Below are 17,680 nucleotides of genomic sequence, written 5' to 3'. Positions count from 1 at the left end.
TTACTGGAATCCACTCATGAAATAGCTCTACAGGGAAACTTCCCTTCCCCTCTCCCCAAGGCTGTTTCATCTCAACACACAGAGGGAAGCTGGGAGCTAGAGGCAATAATATCTTTCTGGAATAAATATGGTTTTAGTCCTAACTGGAACATCCACGAATCAATGTGCTCACTGAAGACTAATATCTTCGCATGTCTCAGGCACCACCAAGAAAACGGAATCTGGATGATTAGGGGAATCCCGACGCCACAGCAACGCTTTGGGTCCCTGTTTCACACTGACGAAGCTGACCAGGCCTTTCATAGTGATGACCTAGGAGCCTAGCAGAGAGAGTTTCGCTAAAGAGAGTCCTGATTTAGGGGGATGGGGAGGGGAAGAGTAAAGACATTTAAACTACATCTTGTCAAAGAACCTGTCGATAATATACATCAGCGTCTGTGCTTCCTGGGGGAAATTATTTAACAAAATGAAAGCACTGGCTACTCCTGAAAGTCACGTACCATTCCGTTTCGCTATGGAGCTAACGCAAACATCTATGAAAATTACCTTTTAGGGATCATTTTCAACACTTTTTTCACTGCTTACCCTGCTCAAAATTAATTAGGGAAAAAAATAAAGAAGAGGAGGGGGGAAATGTATCATACTATACTTAGTATAGTTTTAGCTTACAAAAACAACACAAAACAACCAATATTTAGCATGTCTAAAGACTGAAAATCAACTCGAGGAAAAAGTAAACTCGTTTGGATGACTGAGTTTGGATAAGGCCTCAGAAACCATAGCTTTAATTCAGTAATATTAAGATATATGTGGTTATGCTTATTTTTCTGTAATTATTGCTAATACTCAAGTGTTAGTATTTAAGAACCCACTACAAAATACTAAGTCCCTCCACCCCCCAAAAGTACCTCGCCTGTAGCTCTGTGGTGTGAAGTCCCTTGAGGCTTGGGCCTCTACTGTTCCTTCACTTTTGTTAAGGTAAAAAAAAGTCCACAGCTAAAAGTCAGATTAAACATACTGGGGTTATAACGTTATTTCTTCCATAAGCTTCTATCTTGAAAAGTGTGTAAATAAGACTAACACTTTACTCTGTATGATGAAGAAGGGGGAGAACATAGAAGGCAGAGAGCTCTGTGCAAATGGCTTTCGTAGCTGGCTAGTAGGAGCAGTATTCAGTCATCCAACCTCTCTGACAACTGGGAGGGTCTCAGCCCAAGTGTCCTGGACCTCCACCTTCATTCGCAGTTGTTCTGAACACTTGCTTAGACCAGTCACACACCCAAAGGAGAAGAGAGAAAAGTGAAAGGAAAAGCAGCATTAAATTTAGGCAATGCTTCCGAGAGTTGATCATCCGGCAACACGGCAGACTGTTGGGCTCATTAGGAACATGGAGTGCAGCCTCACAGCACGGTGGTGAAAGGGTCCCTAGTGAAGGGCCCGTGTCAGTTAGGACGGTTTGAAAAAAGAAAGAAAGAAAGCTTCACACGATCTTCTTAATGCTATTACGTTTGAAACTGCCAGCGCTTCTTTGTTTTTGCACTTGGCTTGCGGATCCATGGCGAGTTCGTCCACTGTTACAGTGCCCAGTGGTAGGGGAGAGTTCAACGTTCTCCTTGTCGATTCCTGCAGAGAAACAGAGCAGCCAGTTACTCCCTGTCCTCTGGCGGGATATTCCAGGGCTGAATCCTGTGATATGAACAGGAGTTACCACCTGGTAAACTGATTTTGTGCATTGCATTGGAACAGTCAACTGCTGGAATGCCACACAGCGAAACGCATCTTGTTAAGCAAAATTTGCGATCACAACAGAAAAACAATGTAAGAAAGAAGCTGAGATGTTGAAAGGAAAAACTAGAGTAGGCACTGGGGAAGACACTCTCTCCTCCAATTCAGACCAGCAGCTGCCAGCAGAGGTTGACCCTAGACACATCCCTACAGCTGATGAGGCACAGACTCTGGTGTAGTGTGTTGCGGGACCTGAAGAGATGGCACTGCCATGACCCGACCACCCTCGTGCCTGGGGTCAGAGGAGAGCCGGCGATTAAACCGGGGTCAGCCACATGCAAGGCATGCACCTTAACTCCTGTGCTATCTTGCCTGACCTCTTTATTTCTTAAATCATAGGGCTTGTCCCAAGGAACTTAAGGATTTATGAGGAAATAATTTATCACAAAAGTTGTGTAGTAGTGTTTTTTTTAAGCTTTTTGGGTCACACCCAGCAATGCTCAGGGGTTACTTCTGGCTCTGCACTCAGGAATTACTCCTGGTGGTGCTCTGTGGACCATATGGAATGCTGGGAATTGAACCTGGATTGGCTGCATGCAAGTCAAATGCCCTACCTGCTGTGCTATTGCTCTAGCCCCTAGAAAGTGTTTTATCCTTTCCAACTATGGTAAGTGATTTCATGTTCTGGTCTTTAAATTCTAGGTAGGATTTATTTCCCTTATCACGATTAAATTTCCCCAAATAATTTTTAATAAACTTTAGAGATAATATAAGAAATAATTTCATAAAAGGAGCTAAAAACAAGGTATTTTTTTAAAGCCCATATTACTGGAAATTACAAATTAGACAGACACAGAATAGCAGTTATACCTACAAAGGAGCAACGACCTAAAGGGGCAGAAGGTAGCTTTTTGGGGTGCTGGTAATGTTCTTAATCTGGATGCGGAGTTTTGACTTAAACATTTATTACTTAAATGTTTATTAAATGGAAAACAATAATTTATATAATTTCTGCTATATTTTATTCAAATTAATTTTTATCTAACTTTTTATGGTTTGGGGGCCACATGTGGCAGTGCTTGGGGCTTACTTCTCACTTTGTGCTTATGGATCACTCCTGGCAGTGTTTGCGGGGGGGGTCATATGTGGTATCAGAGATCAAACCCACGTCAGTCACATGCAAAGCAAGTGCCCTGTCTGCCATACTATTTCTCCAGCCCCTTTGTTACATATTAATAAATTCTACCAATTTATATGATTAGGCTGATTATACCCATCATGGCCTAAGTTATTAATGGGAGACCAAATAACTAGAGAAAATTGTAATAAGCTACATCCATATTTAAAGTGCTGATTAAAATTTACTGATACTGAAGGATAAAATAGGAAAATTATCATTTTGATAAAATATTATTTTGAAATAGGAAAAAAAATACCCACATTCAGGGAAAAATTTTGAGAAAATATTTTCCAAAATTACCTATGGGGCTGGAGAAACAATACAGGAGCTAAGGTGCTTTCCTTGCACAGTACTGACCCCAGTTTGATCTCCAGCACTGCATGTGGGCTCCTGAGCACCATCAGGAATGATCCCTGAGCACAGAGCCAAGAGTAAGCCCTGAGCACTGCCTGGTGTAGTCCCAACCCTCCGCTCTACTCCCCCTACCCAAATTATCTTTGGTTTGATTTCAGGTTATTTTCATCTTATTCCTAGCTGTATCATTTGAATTTTAAAAATAAATATTAACTTTGAGAATGGAAAGGTTGGAAAAAAGATGGTTGGGTTTGGTCTCCAGTATCCCACATATTGTCCCCGGGACACTGATAGGAATAATTCCTGAGTGTAGAGCCAGGAGTAATTCTTGAGCACTGCTAGGTGTGCCTAAAAAACAAACCAAACCAAACCAACAACAAAAAAAGCAGGGTTCAAAAATCAGACTATGTCCATGTCAAGCATTAACAAGAACATGGCCTGATTTTCAAAAGTTTAGTTGAGATTTGCTGTCTTGAACTTATCAAAGGAAAATGAATATTTGTCAGCATTTTTTTTTTTTGAAAAAAAAAATCACACTGGTTCAGGAGAGTGACAGGAACTACAAATGTCAGCAACACCTCTTCAGGAGCCAAGCACAGTGAATCACTCTCTTGAATCCATTAAACTCAGATTTGAAACTATGTATAGAAAAACGAATAGAACATATTACAAAGTTTGGGCTAAAATTATAGTACAGCGGGTAGGGAGCTTATCTTGCATGTGGCAACCCAGGGTTTGATCCCCATCATCCCATAAGGTCCCCTAGGCACTGTCAGGAGCGATCCCTGAGTTTGGAGCTAAGGATAACCCCTGAACATCGCTGGGTGTGGTGCCAAAACCAAAATTGACACCAAAACTAGTATAACCCTCCATATTATAAGATTCCCAGAACTTTTCTCTTCAGCATATTTATTTGCATCTTCTCTAGAGTTATTTAACTACTTATGACTTGCTGTCCCTTGTCTTTTCAACTTTGCTGATGGACTTGTGCAGGCTTTTAGAACTGATCACTGCTAAACAGGCAGGATACTACTGCAATGTTCAGTTCATCATTTTTTCTCATCTCTATTTTCTCTTTCCTTCTGGCAGACTTCTTTGTTTTCTGCTTTTACAGAGTTTGCCTATACTCTCATAACCTGTGATTTCCTCACAAGAGTTAAGGCAGGGGTCAGAGAGATAGGACAGTGGGTAAGAAGCACCACCAGGAGTGTTCCCTGAGGACTGCCAGGCATGGTCCCAAAACAAAACAAAAAAAGAAAAAGAGTGAAAGCATTTAGAAGAGCTGATTATTATTATTCACTTCTGCTTTCCTGTAAGACCCAGTTGTTTTCTTTTCCAATAAATATTAGTTGAAGTGAATGCTTCCAATTTTTTATACTTTTTTTTTGGGGGGGGGATGTTTTAGGGGGCCCTCCCCAGTGATGCTGGGGGCTATCAAAACACATCTCGTGGTGGTCAGGAGGTCACAGGGTGCTGGGGAAGCAAATCAGGTGCCCTGTGCATACCAAGCCTGAGACCAAGCCCCCTTGAGCTCTCCCCTCCCAAATACTACTCCGCCTCCCCCTCCCCAGCCCTCCAGGCAGCCTCCCTTCACCTCACAATAGAAACAGTGAAGGCAGTTGGAAACTAACTGCACTTCTGAAAAAGGCCTGCTTCACCGTACAGAATTATATAGAAGAATTATGAGTCACATAAATTAGAGCCAACGACTTATGGCACCAGAACCAAGACATTTTCGAAGCAGTACTAAGAATATTTTATTTTTTGTTAAGCAAATAACTTTTAGATCTTTAAACAAAAAATTATCTCCTGTTAAATGTGGAGAATAAAAGTAGATTACAGGGGCTTAGTGACAATACAGCAGGTAGAGCATTTGCTTGCATGCCACTGACCCGGGTTTGATCCCCAGCATCCCATATGGTCCCTGGAGCATCGCCACGAGTGATCCTTGAATGTAAAGCTAGGAGTAACCCCTGAGCACCACTGGGTGTGGCCTCAAAACAAAAATAACCCCCCAAAAAGTAGATTACAAAGCTGTTTACATAATATATCCTCGATCACAAAGAGAGACTAGAAGGACATACACACCAGACAACCAGATGCTAATAAACTGATTATCTTAAAGTGACAGAATTATGGGTGATATTTAAATTTTTCACATATTTTGGGCCGAAATGATAGAACAACAGGTAGGGCATTTGCCTTGAAATGTGGCTGACCCCATACGGTCCCCTAACCTCTACCGGGAGTGATCCCTGAGCACAGAGCCAGGAGTAAGTCCTGAGCACTGCTGGGTGTGACCCAAAACCAAACATTTTTTCTCGTTTTATGTTTTATTTTCCCTTAATAAGCATATGTTCCTTTAAATTAACCCCCACCTCCACAAACAAATACCTGAAGTATCACGAACAGCCCTGTCATGTAGAGTTTCACTGCTATGTGAGGCTGATGTCCTAGTTTTAGTTTCTTTTTTCTTTTTAAATGTAGGAGTACTGCTATTTATTCAGCCACTAATTAAGCTGTGATGTCCTACTTCTATCCTACAATTTAATTTTCATTTCAATTCTGGGTTTTGTAAGTTTTCTTTCTATTTAATGATCTAACTCTACAAGTCACACACAGGTAAATGTGGCATTCTAAATTCAACTTCTAAGTGAAGATGTCTTAAACATGAAAGGAAACACTGACAAAAACTTTAAAAACAGAAGTGCATTATTTTTTTGGTGTTATTTATTTGGTTTCAGGGCCACAGCCAATAGTGCTCAGGCTCTGTGTTCAGGGGTCACTTTGGCAGTGCTTGGGAACAGGCACATATGTGCTACTGGGAACTGAACAGGGATTGGCAGCATGCAAAGCAGGTGTATTAGTCCCTGAACTATTTTTACAACTCTATTATAAAAGTCTTGGAAGGTCATACTGAAAAAGCAGTCAAGGGCTGGGGAGATGTTTCTCATGCTGAGGTCCTGGTTGGATTCCTGACAGTGCATGGTCCCCTGAGCAATGCCTTTTATAGAAAGCCCCAACCCCTACCCTGCATCAATTTTAAAACATGGTGTATATAACATCTTTAAAAAGACATGTTTGGGCTGGAGAGACAGTACAGAAGGTAGGGTACTTGCCTTGCATATATCGTTGACTCAGGTTCAAATCCCCAGCACTGTGTATGTGTATATGGTCCCCTGAGCACTTGCCAGAAGTGATCTTTGAGCAGTGTGAGTTCCCTTCCCCCACCCTCATCAAACAAAAAGGCTAAGTCAGCAACGAAACTAGCATTTAAATTTCTAAGCATAATGTTCACCTTTTGAGAATTCTGGCAGAATGCTTTCTTTAATCCTCCAAAATTAATTCTGGAAACCTCTAAAAGCTGGTGAAAGATTTGGTTTCAACATTTTATCAGAAACTTTAATCTGCTAGGCCACTCAAACAAAGACAGAACCTATTCTGTGATGGTACGTCCCGTACTTTAAATTTACAAGCAGAACATGGTATTGGAATTCTGTTATTAAACCCTCTTGGACGCTTTGCACACTGGTCTTCCTTATGCCCGTAAGCACTGACTCTCCCTTCTAGCCCTCAGTGGGCACAAAAGCAAAATCCAGGGGGGTAACAGAAACCCAGGAGTTACCACCCAAATAAAAGAGGTACAAGTGCCTGGAATCCTGACTTACTAGTTTAATCCCACCAGCCCCCCCATAAACTACAGCGGAACATGCAGCCAGTCCCAAACATGCAGGGCACAAGCCATACATTTGCTCAGCAGTGCACTGAGAAGCACCTGCGCTTTTATGAGCTGAGGTGGTTGCAGAGGTATATATAAGAGGCATTTCTAAACAAAATTTAGTGGATCAAGTGGAAAAAGAACGATGAGAGAATTTTTAATGATTTCAGCAATAGGTCCATCTTGGCTTGAACATGACTTCCTTGAAGGCAGGTATTAAGGTTCATTCTGGCAACTAGGGGAAACAATCCAGCTGGATAGATAACAGAACATTTAATTTTAAAAAATCCACCTGTCTTAAAAATATCAAATGGTCTCCTAATATTTTAGCTAAATAATAACAGTGTTATTTCCGTTTTAATTCTCAGAGAAACAGGAAAATGAGTTCATCAGTAAGAAGCTGCACTACAAAAATAAAAGACTACACTACTGTAACCATGTTACCCAAACTACCACAGAAAGGAAAAATGAAAGATTAATAATAACCCTTATCTCCTACCACCTGCACAGAGTGGGGTACTGATAAGGTCCCTGACCCTGTGCTGTGCAACTTACTACATATACGGCCTGTATGGCAAACCAGGCAGGAAACTGTAACTACATATACGATAAGCCGAACACTGTTACATATGAAATGTGGCAAAATGACAGAAGCCTAAGGGTGGAATCTTGGCTGGATAAGAAACTCTCATACGGTTCTAGTCCTCAATCTGACAATTAATGGTATCAGTAAACTTTCCTATGTCAAAGAGTTAGGAGAAACAGAATCAGTTAAGATATGTGAACAGTTTTGCACATAAAAATAACTATACAAAATAAGATACTCTTAATACCTGTAGTTAAAAGATCATGCGATGTACTGAGAGGAGTTTTAAAACAAATGTCCAGAACTAACTTTATATTTAAAAAAAAAAAAACCCTGCTGAATACGAGAAAATAAATACAAGTGCAAAATACAATAGATTTTCTTAGAAAAAAAGGTAACTAAAGCTTGTTTTAGGGTAAATTCATGGAACTGAGTTGAATATATATATTTATATTTTGAGTCTAATCTATATAAACAGCAATTTTTAAAATGTCTTACTGGGCTTTTATTAACTAACACTTTTTGTTCTGTTTAGGTTATATAATATTTTTAATATAAAATTATAGGAGAATAAAATATAAGGCACATTTTATAAATTACAAACAAACAAAAAACAGAGGCCAGGAAGATAACTCAAAAAACTATGGCGCATGCCATGCCTGGTTTGAAAGAATCACTGTCACTGTCCTCCCGTTGTTCATCGATTTGCTCGAGCGGGCCCAGTAACGTCTCCATTGGAGACTTTGTTGTTACTGTGTTTGGCATATCGAATACATCACGGGGAGCTTGCCAGGCTCTGCTGTGCAGGCGAGATACTCTTGGTAGCTTGCCGGGCTCTCCGAGAGGGGTGGAGGAATCGAACTCAGGTCGGCCATGTTGGCTGCGTGCAAGGCAAAAGCCCTACCGCTGTGCTATCACTCCAGCCAACTTGAAAGAATATGTGAGTTTATTTTATTTCTATTTTTTATTTCTTTTGCTTTTTGAGTCACACCCAGTGATGCTCAGGGATAGCTCCTGGCTCTGCACTCAGGAATTACTCCTGGTGGTGCTTGGGGGGACCATATTGGATGTCGGGGATCGAACCTGGGTTGGCTGCATGCAAGGCAAACGTCCTACCCCACTGTGCTATCGCTCCAGCCCGGAATCTGTGAGTTTAACCCCAGGGCCACACTGTCACCAACTTTACCTTAAACTCTGCATCAGTGCTGCTGGGGAGAGGAGTTCCCTCCTACCCCACCAAATGAAATGGGGATAATGATATATAGATTCATGGCACAAAGTTAAATTAGACTAAACTGAATTATGTGGATAATATCTTTAGCAAAAACCAAACCATCCAAAAAACCTCCAAAATCCAAATGACAGAGTAAACAGCCAGCTTTAATTTTATAGGAAACATTGGCAGGGGGTGGCTTTATATTTTAGGAAAATAAGTATTTTCAAAGCAAAAAACACTTGCTGAAGCTGTTAGCTGTCCTTAGAGGATCTTGATAACTGCCAGCGTTAGTCAAGGGTGAACACATCTTCAGTGTGCATGGAGGAATAAGCCACTCTTTAAATGTGTCAGAAAATGCCACCAGCACACCCAGATAATCTGCAGTTCTTTACAAATTACTTGGTGCCTAAGCCAGACTAAGCTGACAGGGGCTGGCAAATGAAGTCTCATGCCATGTGCCCAGGATGAGTGCAGGGTAAGCAGTATTCCGTGCAAAGATGATGAAAATAAAGAGTACCTTGATGAGAGATCAGCTGCATGGAAACTGCTGATTTAGAGCAAGGCAGAGAAGCTTCACAAACAGGATGGAAGAAAACACAAAAGTGAGTCATGTCCACACAATTTTTTCAAAAGGATGAAATATGATTAGATACTGGGTAACGATTATGCCCCCTGTTTTCAGACAGAATTTGGTGTTCACAACTTACTCTTGGCTCTGAACTTGGGGATCACTCCTGGTGGTACTTGGGGGACCACGTACAGGTGCTGAGGATCAAACCTGGTTGGCCAAATGTAAGGAAAGTGCCTAAATCTCTGTACTACCTCTCTGATCTTATCACAAAACATTTTAAATAAAATTTAATGTGAACAAGGGGTAAAGTCTTTTTTTTTTTAGCTTTTTGGGTTACACCCGGCGATGCACAGGGGTTACTCCTGGCTCTGCACTCAGGAATTACTCCTGGCGGTGCTCAGGCAACCATATGGGATGCTGGGAATCAAACCCGGGTCAGCTGTGTGCAAGGCAAATGCCTTACCCGCTGTGCTATTGCTCCAGCCCCACAAGGGGTAAAGTTTTAATGTTGAAAAGATAGTTTTTCTCTTAATATTTTCTTCTGCTTTTCCACCTGATTAAAGTTTAGAAGAATGGGTGCAGGCTGATACTGCTAATTGGATGGGGAGCTTATAGTCATGCTGCATTTTAGGGAGTGAGACAGACCTTTCTTAACTACTTCGCATGTGACCTGGCTGATGGGAGTGAAGTAAGGGAAATATCTGGTTTCTAGAACAGCCACACAATTAAATTGAAATACAAAACTAAGTTAGGAATCAGGAAAGATTCATCACTTTGATATCAGTAAACTCAGCTCCATAAACTAAATTGTAAGAAGAATATAAGATTACATGGTACTAAAGACAAAAGGCAGTACGCTAATTACGAAGTATTAGCTATTACAGGAGGCATTCCATAAAAGCAAATAACAAAAATCACAATAATTACATACACAAATCAATTAAGATCCTTTCATGGAAAGGAGCCCACAATTTAGGGATAAAAGTGGAGAGTAGTTACTAATGAAAATGTAAATCTTTTCTCCAGAAACATGTTGTAAAATAATTTGACAAGCCAAATGACATATCATTTAGTGTCAGAAAATGATAAAATGCTGTAATTCTACTTAATTCATTTAATTTTTTTTGAGGGGTACTGGGGCCACGCCCAGCTATATGAGATCCAGATGTGAAGGCTGATGGTTTTGGGGCCATCCTGGTGTAAAGGGGGGGGTCGTGTGGTATGGGGGAATCAAACCTGCGACCCTGTGGTATCCAGGATTGCTTTCCAGTCTTTTGAGCTACTTCCCCCACCCCTCACTCTATTATATTCTTATTTATTTGTAATGACAGAAAAGTGCTTTCATTGAGCCACATCCTGGGCTTCCTCTGACTACTTAAGATTCAACTTCCTTTAGAAAGAACCAGAGGGTTTCTGGGATATAGTTGTCTACCCAAGTAGCCACCTTTGGAGAACTACTGGAGGTGAAACATTTATTTAAAAATGGTACCCAGATCATACATACTATTCTCCAATTTTTATAAACAATTCAAATACAAGGTTGGAGATTAGGAGTAGTTTTCCAAGCAAGTGGTATAGCTAATGACTTCCCAATAGAGGATATAAGCAATGACTAAACTAGCATGGGAACCTGTATAGGAATCTTTATTCTCAGTCTGATTATTATATTGTTGCCACTGGTGGGAACAGATGGGCAGAAATTTCCCCAGGAAAACAAAATAGTCAATATAAACTGAACTTTGAAAGCAAAAGGATCAATATATAATCTACTAGTTTTTAAAAAAATCTGATCATTTTTTAATGGTTGTCCATTAAATAACCCAGAAAACAGAGAGCTCTACAGAAGAAAAGGACTGATGGAAAAGGCAGAGGGAAATAAGGAAAATAAACCAGAGGGAAAGGACAAAAGCAGAGAGAAGGAGCAAGGAAGGGGAGGAAGACAGACAACAGATAGACGGATGTACACAGAAGGCAATGGAAGTGGAAGAAGAGCACTGGTCTTGGTTACAGATGAGGTCTGTGTGATCAATCAATTAACTTCTCTTCAACCACACGTAGGACTGAGCATAGAAGTAAATGTCATCTGTGATTCCCATCAATCCTTACCAGCTCCAAAATGCTAAGATTACAGATTGGAAGATAGTGGGAAAAGAAGTCAGTAGATTCACAACTTAGAAGAAAGTGAAGTTTAAGTGTTGTAATGGTTTTGAGAATTGAATTTTGGTAACCTGGCATGATTACAGGCATATCCCAGAGCAGTGCTTCTCCAACTCAGGTGTGTTTATTAGAACACAGATGGGACCATGGGGACAGGCAGAGTAAGATTAGGGATAGGCCCTAAAGGGAATCATATGGTTTGCAAGGTCAGGAGGGTGGCTAGTGGGGGAAGGGGTGTCTGAAAACCTGGATGACTGAGGCCCTGCAGAGCAGATACTGGAAGATAATCATCTCAGCATCTTCTCCACCTTTTACCAGCCAGCACAATAAGGAAACGCTCACCCACCAGTTTTGTTAGAAAGGTGTAAGAGGGTAAAGCCCTCTGCATTTCTCTGGAATCCTTCTTGAGAAGATCCTCCCACAATCTGGGAGCTTCCCAGTCTTACTTCCCAACCCATTTGTTTCCATCTTGACAGCTTGAGGGGAAGAACCTAGCCCCAGCATCTGAGTTTTTCAAGTCGGAGGCCTGGGGTGGGGTTCTAGCATTTACATTTCTTAACAAGCTTCCAAACAATGTCCCAGGCCATTTGCCTGGGACTACATTTAGAAGAAACACCGTCTTAAGGACAAGTGAACAGGCTACATGGGGGAAATATGTTTTTCAGTTTTCTTACTTCTTGCAGGGGACGGGGTGTGAGGCTGAAGTGGGAGAGGGATACAGGACTGTATCTGGGGAAAAGGAGTGGTGCAGGACTGAATAAGGGGGAACAGGACTGTATATGGGGAGCAGGAGAGTGTTGCAGGACTGCATGCAGAAACAGAGTGATGCAGGGCTGCATATGGGAACAGGAGAGTGATGCAGGGCTGCATAAGAGGGAACAGAAGAGTGATGCAGGGCTGCATACGGGGTACAGGAGAGTGATGCAGGGTTGCATAAGAGGGAACAGAAGAGTGATGCAGGGCTGCATATAGGGGACAGGAGAGCGATGCAGGGCTGCATAAGAGGGAACAGAAGAGTGATGCAGGGTTGCATATAGGGAATAGGAGAGTGATGCAGGACTGCATATGGGGACAGGAGAACTTTTAAAAAGAAAACCCATAGCAAGAGTGTGTAAAGGGGTCAGCAAGAGAGTACACAGGCTAAGAGCACTTGCCTATGGTGAATCCCTGTCTGACTCCCAGCACCTCATGTAGAGGTAAACAGAGCAGCCCTGAGCACCGCCAAATGTGACCCCTACCCCCACCACGAAATAAAAAATAAATAAAACATTAAAGAGTTATATGTAAGAATGAGGTGCTTCATATGTGGATTTTTCAGATATTGGAATTTTCAGCATCAAATCTTTAAAAATTCTCTTCTTTTAGAGGCTGTCTTCCCAAGTAGAAAATATGACCCTAACAGAAGTTTCCCATCATTGCCCATGCGACCGTAAAAACACATGGCCTTGGCTCTAGAATGTCAGGTCACCCAGAACTATTGGAAATTCTCCGCTCTGACCTTGGAGGAGCACAGAAGTCTGTAGGCTTGCCAGTTCTGCAATCCTATCTCAACCCCACCTGAACTTTTACTTCCCAGAGTTTCCAACTCTTAGTTGCAAGCGGACTTGGTAAATATTTTCCCATTTGGACCTAACAGGGACTCTGCAGTGAGGAATAAGTTTATGAACTTGTGTGTGTGTGTGTATATTTTTTTAAGATAACTTTTTCATTTGGTTCTTCATTCCTAGATGTTCAGGTTGGTTTATGGATGATTGAGTTGTTATTGGCTATAGAGAAGGATGTTACTACATTTCTATCTAATTTTTGGAAATAGTATGGCAGCTAGGGATGTGGTTCAGTGGTACAGAACATGTATTGCATGTGAGGCTCTGGGTTTGATTCCTGGCATCTTCCCCCCATCAGCCTCTACTTGCCCCAAACCCTTAAAATGGAAATATTATACTGTATCAGATGCAGAAGTGCTTGGGGCAAGGTTAGTACAACTAGTAAGGGAACTATAATTCTGCTCACTTACAGGGTAATAATGTACTTTAGGTAATGTACCTTTCTGGCCAAAGTGTAAAGGCTATGAACCCTAGGACACTAAACCCTCTAAACATTTCACTATCTTATATATAACTGATTGAAACTATAGAGTATCAGAATTCACATCAATTAAAGGATAATGAAGAAATATAAGAGGAAACTCATGATAGAAAAGAGTAAAATCTGTGATAAACTGACAACAAGGGAATTCCTAATGTTGGTATATTTATATTATTTCTCAAATTTATATAAAGATCACATGTACTGACCTGGGGAATGCTGGGAAGTTGCAAGTGAGGTCATGGAATTAGAAAGGTTAAGGTTAGCGGTAATACTAAGCTGGCTCTGCACTGCAGGAGGATAAGGAGATGTGGGTGTCAGAAGGGACTCCTCACTGGTTTCTTCATCAATTCCAGGCAAATACGTGTCAATCAAGGCATCAAGAAATTTAACAATAAGCTCAGCATAGTCTGGGATTTGTGTTTGCTGTAATGGAAAATAGGAAATTATTTTAGCTCCATTCTTTTTTCCCCCCTCTTTTGTATTTTTTTTTCTATTTTGTAAATTCCCTCTGAAGCCAAAAAAAAAAAATCAATTTCAGGTGGGTACAGTTTACTATTTTTTCTTCCTTTGTTTTTGTTTTGTAGGTCATTTAAATAAGGAGTAGGGGTAAGTTATAGTTATAGACTATAAGGATACTTAAAACTAAGAACTTCTTTCAGCTTACACTAAACTTCCAGATGTAATCTGCAATTACTGAAAGCAATGTGTAAAGGAATGACTTTGATCCCGAGATAATACAATAATGAGAACTGGTGTCTTGTCAATTTCCTGAAGCAGGAAAAATGAGCGGAGCATCATCTGTGCACCTACCTTTTAGAGATTCAACTATAACCACTGTGAGGGTCACTGGCAATCAAACTACAAAATTCCCAGCATGAGGCCGGAAAGACGGTAGAGGGGGTAAGGCGCCTCACATACGGCTGACCTGGCTGGATCCCCAGCACTGCAGATAGTTGCTCTGAGCACTGTCAGGAGTGACCCTTGAGCATAGAGCCAGGAGTAGCCTCTAAGCACCACTGGGTTTAACCCCCAAACCAGTAAATAACTAACAAATAACTTATGCTTATTTCAGTGACTTCAGGTCTGTATTTTAAATGACAGTGTATATTAATGTATGTTTAAAAATTATTAAAAATAATTGAAAACACAATTAAAAAATTAGAACATGGTATAAATAATTCAGGGCTGGAGTGATAGCACAGCAGTAGGGTGTTTGCCTTGCACGCAGCCAACATGGCCGACCCGAGTTCGATTCCTCCACCCCTCTCGGAGAGCCCAGCAAGCTACCGAGAGTATCTCGCCCGCATGGCAGAGCCTGGCAAGCTCCCCGTGACGTATTCGATATGTCAGACACAGTAACAACAAAGTCTCCAATGGAGACGTTACTGGGCCCACTCGAGCAAATCCATGAACAACGGGAGGTCAGTGACAGTGACAGTGATAAATAATTCATATTGTTCTAGTATTCCCTGTATCTACTGTGATGTGGAACAGTGCAAACTGCAAACAGTGAAACTGCGGGGGAAGGAATACAAATCCTGCCTTCAAGAAACCTGAATCAATTTATAGAGAAACCGTATAGTTTAAAATAATGAAATACTATTAACTAGCACTAAATCAACTACTGTCAAACTAAGAACAAACTGAGTAAGAACAAATGAGGATATACTCAGAGAAGAATAAATTTAATTCAATAGTAAGTACAAATGTTTCTTTTTAAAACATTCTGGTAAAATGGATTTTAACCATATATCCTAGTCACAATTGTGTATTTTTTTGTGTATGTATTAAACCCATCAAATACAAAGGGACTGAGGGCAGAAAAATTTAAAGATTTATTACAACCTTCTGAAAAATCAAGCATGAGTTATTTTTTTAAAAAATTATTTATTTATTTATTTATTGGCTTTTTTTGGGTCACACTCGGCGAGGCTCAGGGGTTACTCCTGGCTCTGAACTCAGGAATCACTTCTGGCAGTGCTCGGGGAACCATATGGGATCCCAGGGATCAAACCTGGGTTGGCCTTGTGCATGGCAAGCACCCTATACTGTGCTGTACTATCGCTCCAGCCCTGGAGCATGAGTTACTTTTTTGTAAAAATGAAACTATATTAAAGGTGCTACCTCTTATAAAGAATCTTTTTGGTTTTTTGGAGCCACACTCCTAGTTCTGCGCTCAGGCATCACTCCTGATGGGCTGGGGGACCATCTGGGATACTGGGGATTGAAGTCAGGTTGGCTGAATACAAGGCAAGCACCCTACCTGCTTTACTATTGCTCCAGCTCCTCTTAGAAAGAATCCTAAGGTGGACATTTTTTACTAAAAAATACTATATGTATTATGAATCATCACTCTAGTTTTCAACACATTGCATGTCATTACAGCAGGCAGACTAATACGAATAAAAATTCTCATTCTGTTTTTAAGTAAAAATATTTTCTTACCTTTGAAAAGGGTCCTGCAAACCTCCATAGGCCATTAAAACCAAAACCTGTAACAAATCAAATATTAAAATAAGCCTGACAGTTTTTAAATTTTAGCAGAAATCAAGCAACTTACATAGCTGATGATATATAAAACCTGCACAAACACTGAAAACAAATTTTAGAATGAATATCAAAGTAGATTAAAATTCACTTAAAATATACTCAGGATGAATATTTATACAATGGAGTACTATGTAGCTGTTAGAAAAGATGAAGTCATGAAATTTACATACAAGTGGTACTACATGGAAAGTATCATGTTAAGCGAAATGACTCAGAAAGAAAGGGCTAGAAATAGAAAGATTGCATTCATCTGGGGAACATAAAGTAACAAAATAAGAGACTAACACCCAAGAATGGCCGAGATTAGTACCAGGAATTTTACTCCATGGCTTGGAGGCCAGCCACACATGCTAGGGGAAAAGGGAGCACAGATAGAGAAGGGAGCACCAAATAAAGGGTGTTGGAAGGATCCTCCCAGGATGGGAGAAGCATGCTGAAAGTAAACTATAGACCAAACATGACTGTCACCCATTGCCTCTTTTGCAAACCACAACACCCAATAGGAGAGAGAGAAAACAAAAGGGAATGCCCTGCCACAGAGGCAGGATGGGATGGGGGGGATGGGGGGTGGGAGGGATACTGGGATCTGTGGTGGTGGGAAATGGGCACTGGTGGAGGGATGGGTATTTGATTATTGTATAACTGAAACCCAAGCACAAAAATTTGTAAGTCTACAACTGTACCTCATGGTGTCTCACTAATAAAAATGAAAAAAATATATACCCAGGATGAAATATTTAAAGCATTGTCAAACAATTGTTGTATCGAAAAATTAAAAGACTCAGAAAATACAAACGGTCTAGATGCATGAAGTAGAGCAAAGAAAGCCTCTTCAACAAATGGGGCAGGTGAAAACTGAATAGCCACATGTGAAAATAAGAAATTTGAGCCCTAGCTTACTCACACTGTACAAAAGGAAAACACAAAAATCCATTAAAGACCTAGATATTAAACCTGTTTCTATTCAATGTATTACTTTAACCCAATCATGAACAGCTTTGAAAATGTGTATATCACATTGACTTAAAAAAAAAAGGAAATTAAAAAAATTTAAATAAACCTTTTTTTATTAACTATATTGAGGAAAACACAGGCAGAATTCTCCAGGATCTTGACCTGACAGGAGTCTTCAATGTTATGACCCCAATGACCAAGAAAACAAAAGTAGAAATAATAAATAGGATTATATTAAACCAAAGTGCAAAAGAAATGAGGACAGAAAGACACTTCACTGATTGGGAGAAATTATTCAGATATCAAAGGACTAATATCCAAAATACACATATAAAGTACTCTCAGAGCTCAGCAGAAAAAAACAACAATCCCATTGAAAAGCGGGGAGATAGTAGAAGGAGGCAGACAGTCTTCTGGAGGGTGTGGTGTCAGAACACTGTATGAATGAAACACTATCATTAATGGCACTATAAGGACTGGAGACAGTATAGCGGGTAGAGCATTTGCCTTGCATGCAGGCAACTGGGGTTCCCTGGCATCCTACACCGCCACCTGAGCATTGTCATGAGTAATTTTTGAGT

General features: G+C 40.6%; 1 protein-coding gene across 9 annotated transcripts in view; it reads right to left on the bottom strand.

Annotated features, from left to right (window-relative positions):
- Positions 1–245: 245 nt before the first annotated feature.
- Positions 246–17,680, bottom strand: part of NF1 (neurofibromin 1) — a 300,188-nt gene continuing 282,753 nt past the window's right edge. For 5 of the 9 annotated variants that reach the window (XM_056127959.1, XM_056127961.1, XM_056127960.1 and 2 more), the window contains 4 exons: positions 16,041–16,087; positions 13,802–14,018; positions 9,297–9,350; positions 247–1,623 (listed from right to left, as the gene is read on the bottom strand). In XM_056127959.1, the coding sequence (XP_055983934.1) occupies positions 1,481–1,623; positions 9,297–9,350; positions 13,802–14,018; positions 16,041–16,087 (461 nt within the window). In that variant the 3' untranslated portion in view covers positions 247–1,480. Of the gene's footprint in view, positions 1,624–9,296; positions 9,351–13,801; positions 14,019–16,040; positions 16,088–17,680 lie in introns of all 9 variants that reach the window. The other 4 variants (XM_056127962.1, XM_056127965.1, XM_056127966.1 and 1 more) reach the window with 2 other exon arrangements.

Source organism: Sorex fumeus, unplaced genomic scaffold (genome assembly GCF_029834395.1).
Source record: "Sorex fumeus unplaced genomic scaffold, SorFum_2.1 ptg000063l, whole genome shotgun sequence".
NCBI classification, from domain to species: domain Eukaryota; kingdom Metazoa; phylum Chordata; class Mammalia; order Eulipotyphla; family Soricidae; genus Sorex; species Sorex fumeus.
Note: the sequence above shows the minus strand (reverse complement) of the source record. Positions and strands in the feature narration are given on the sequence as shown.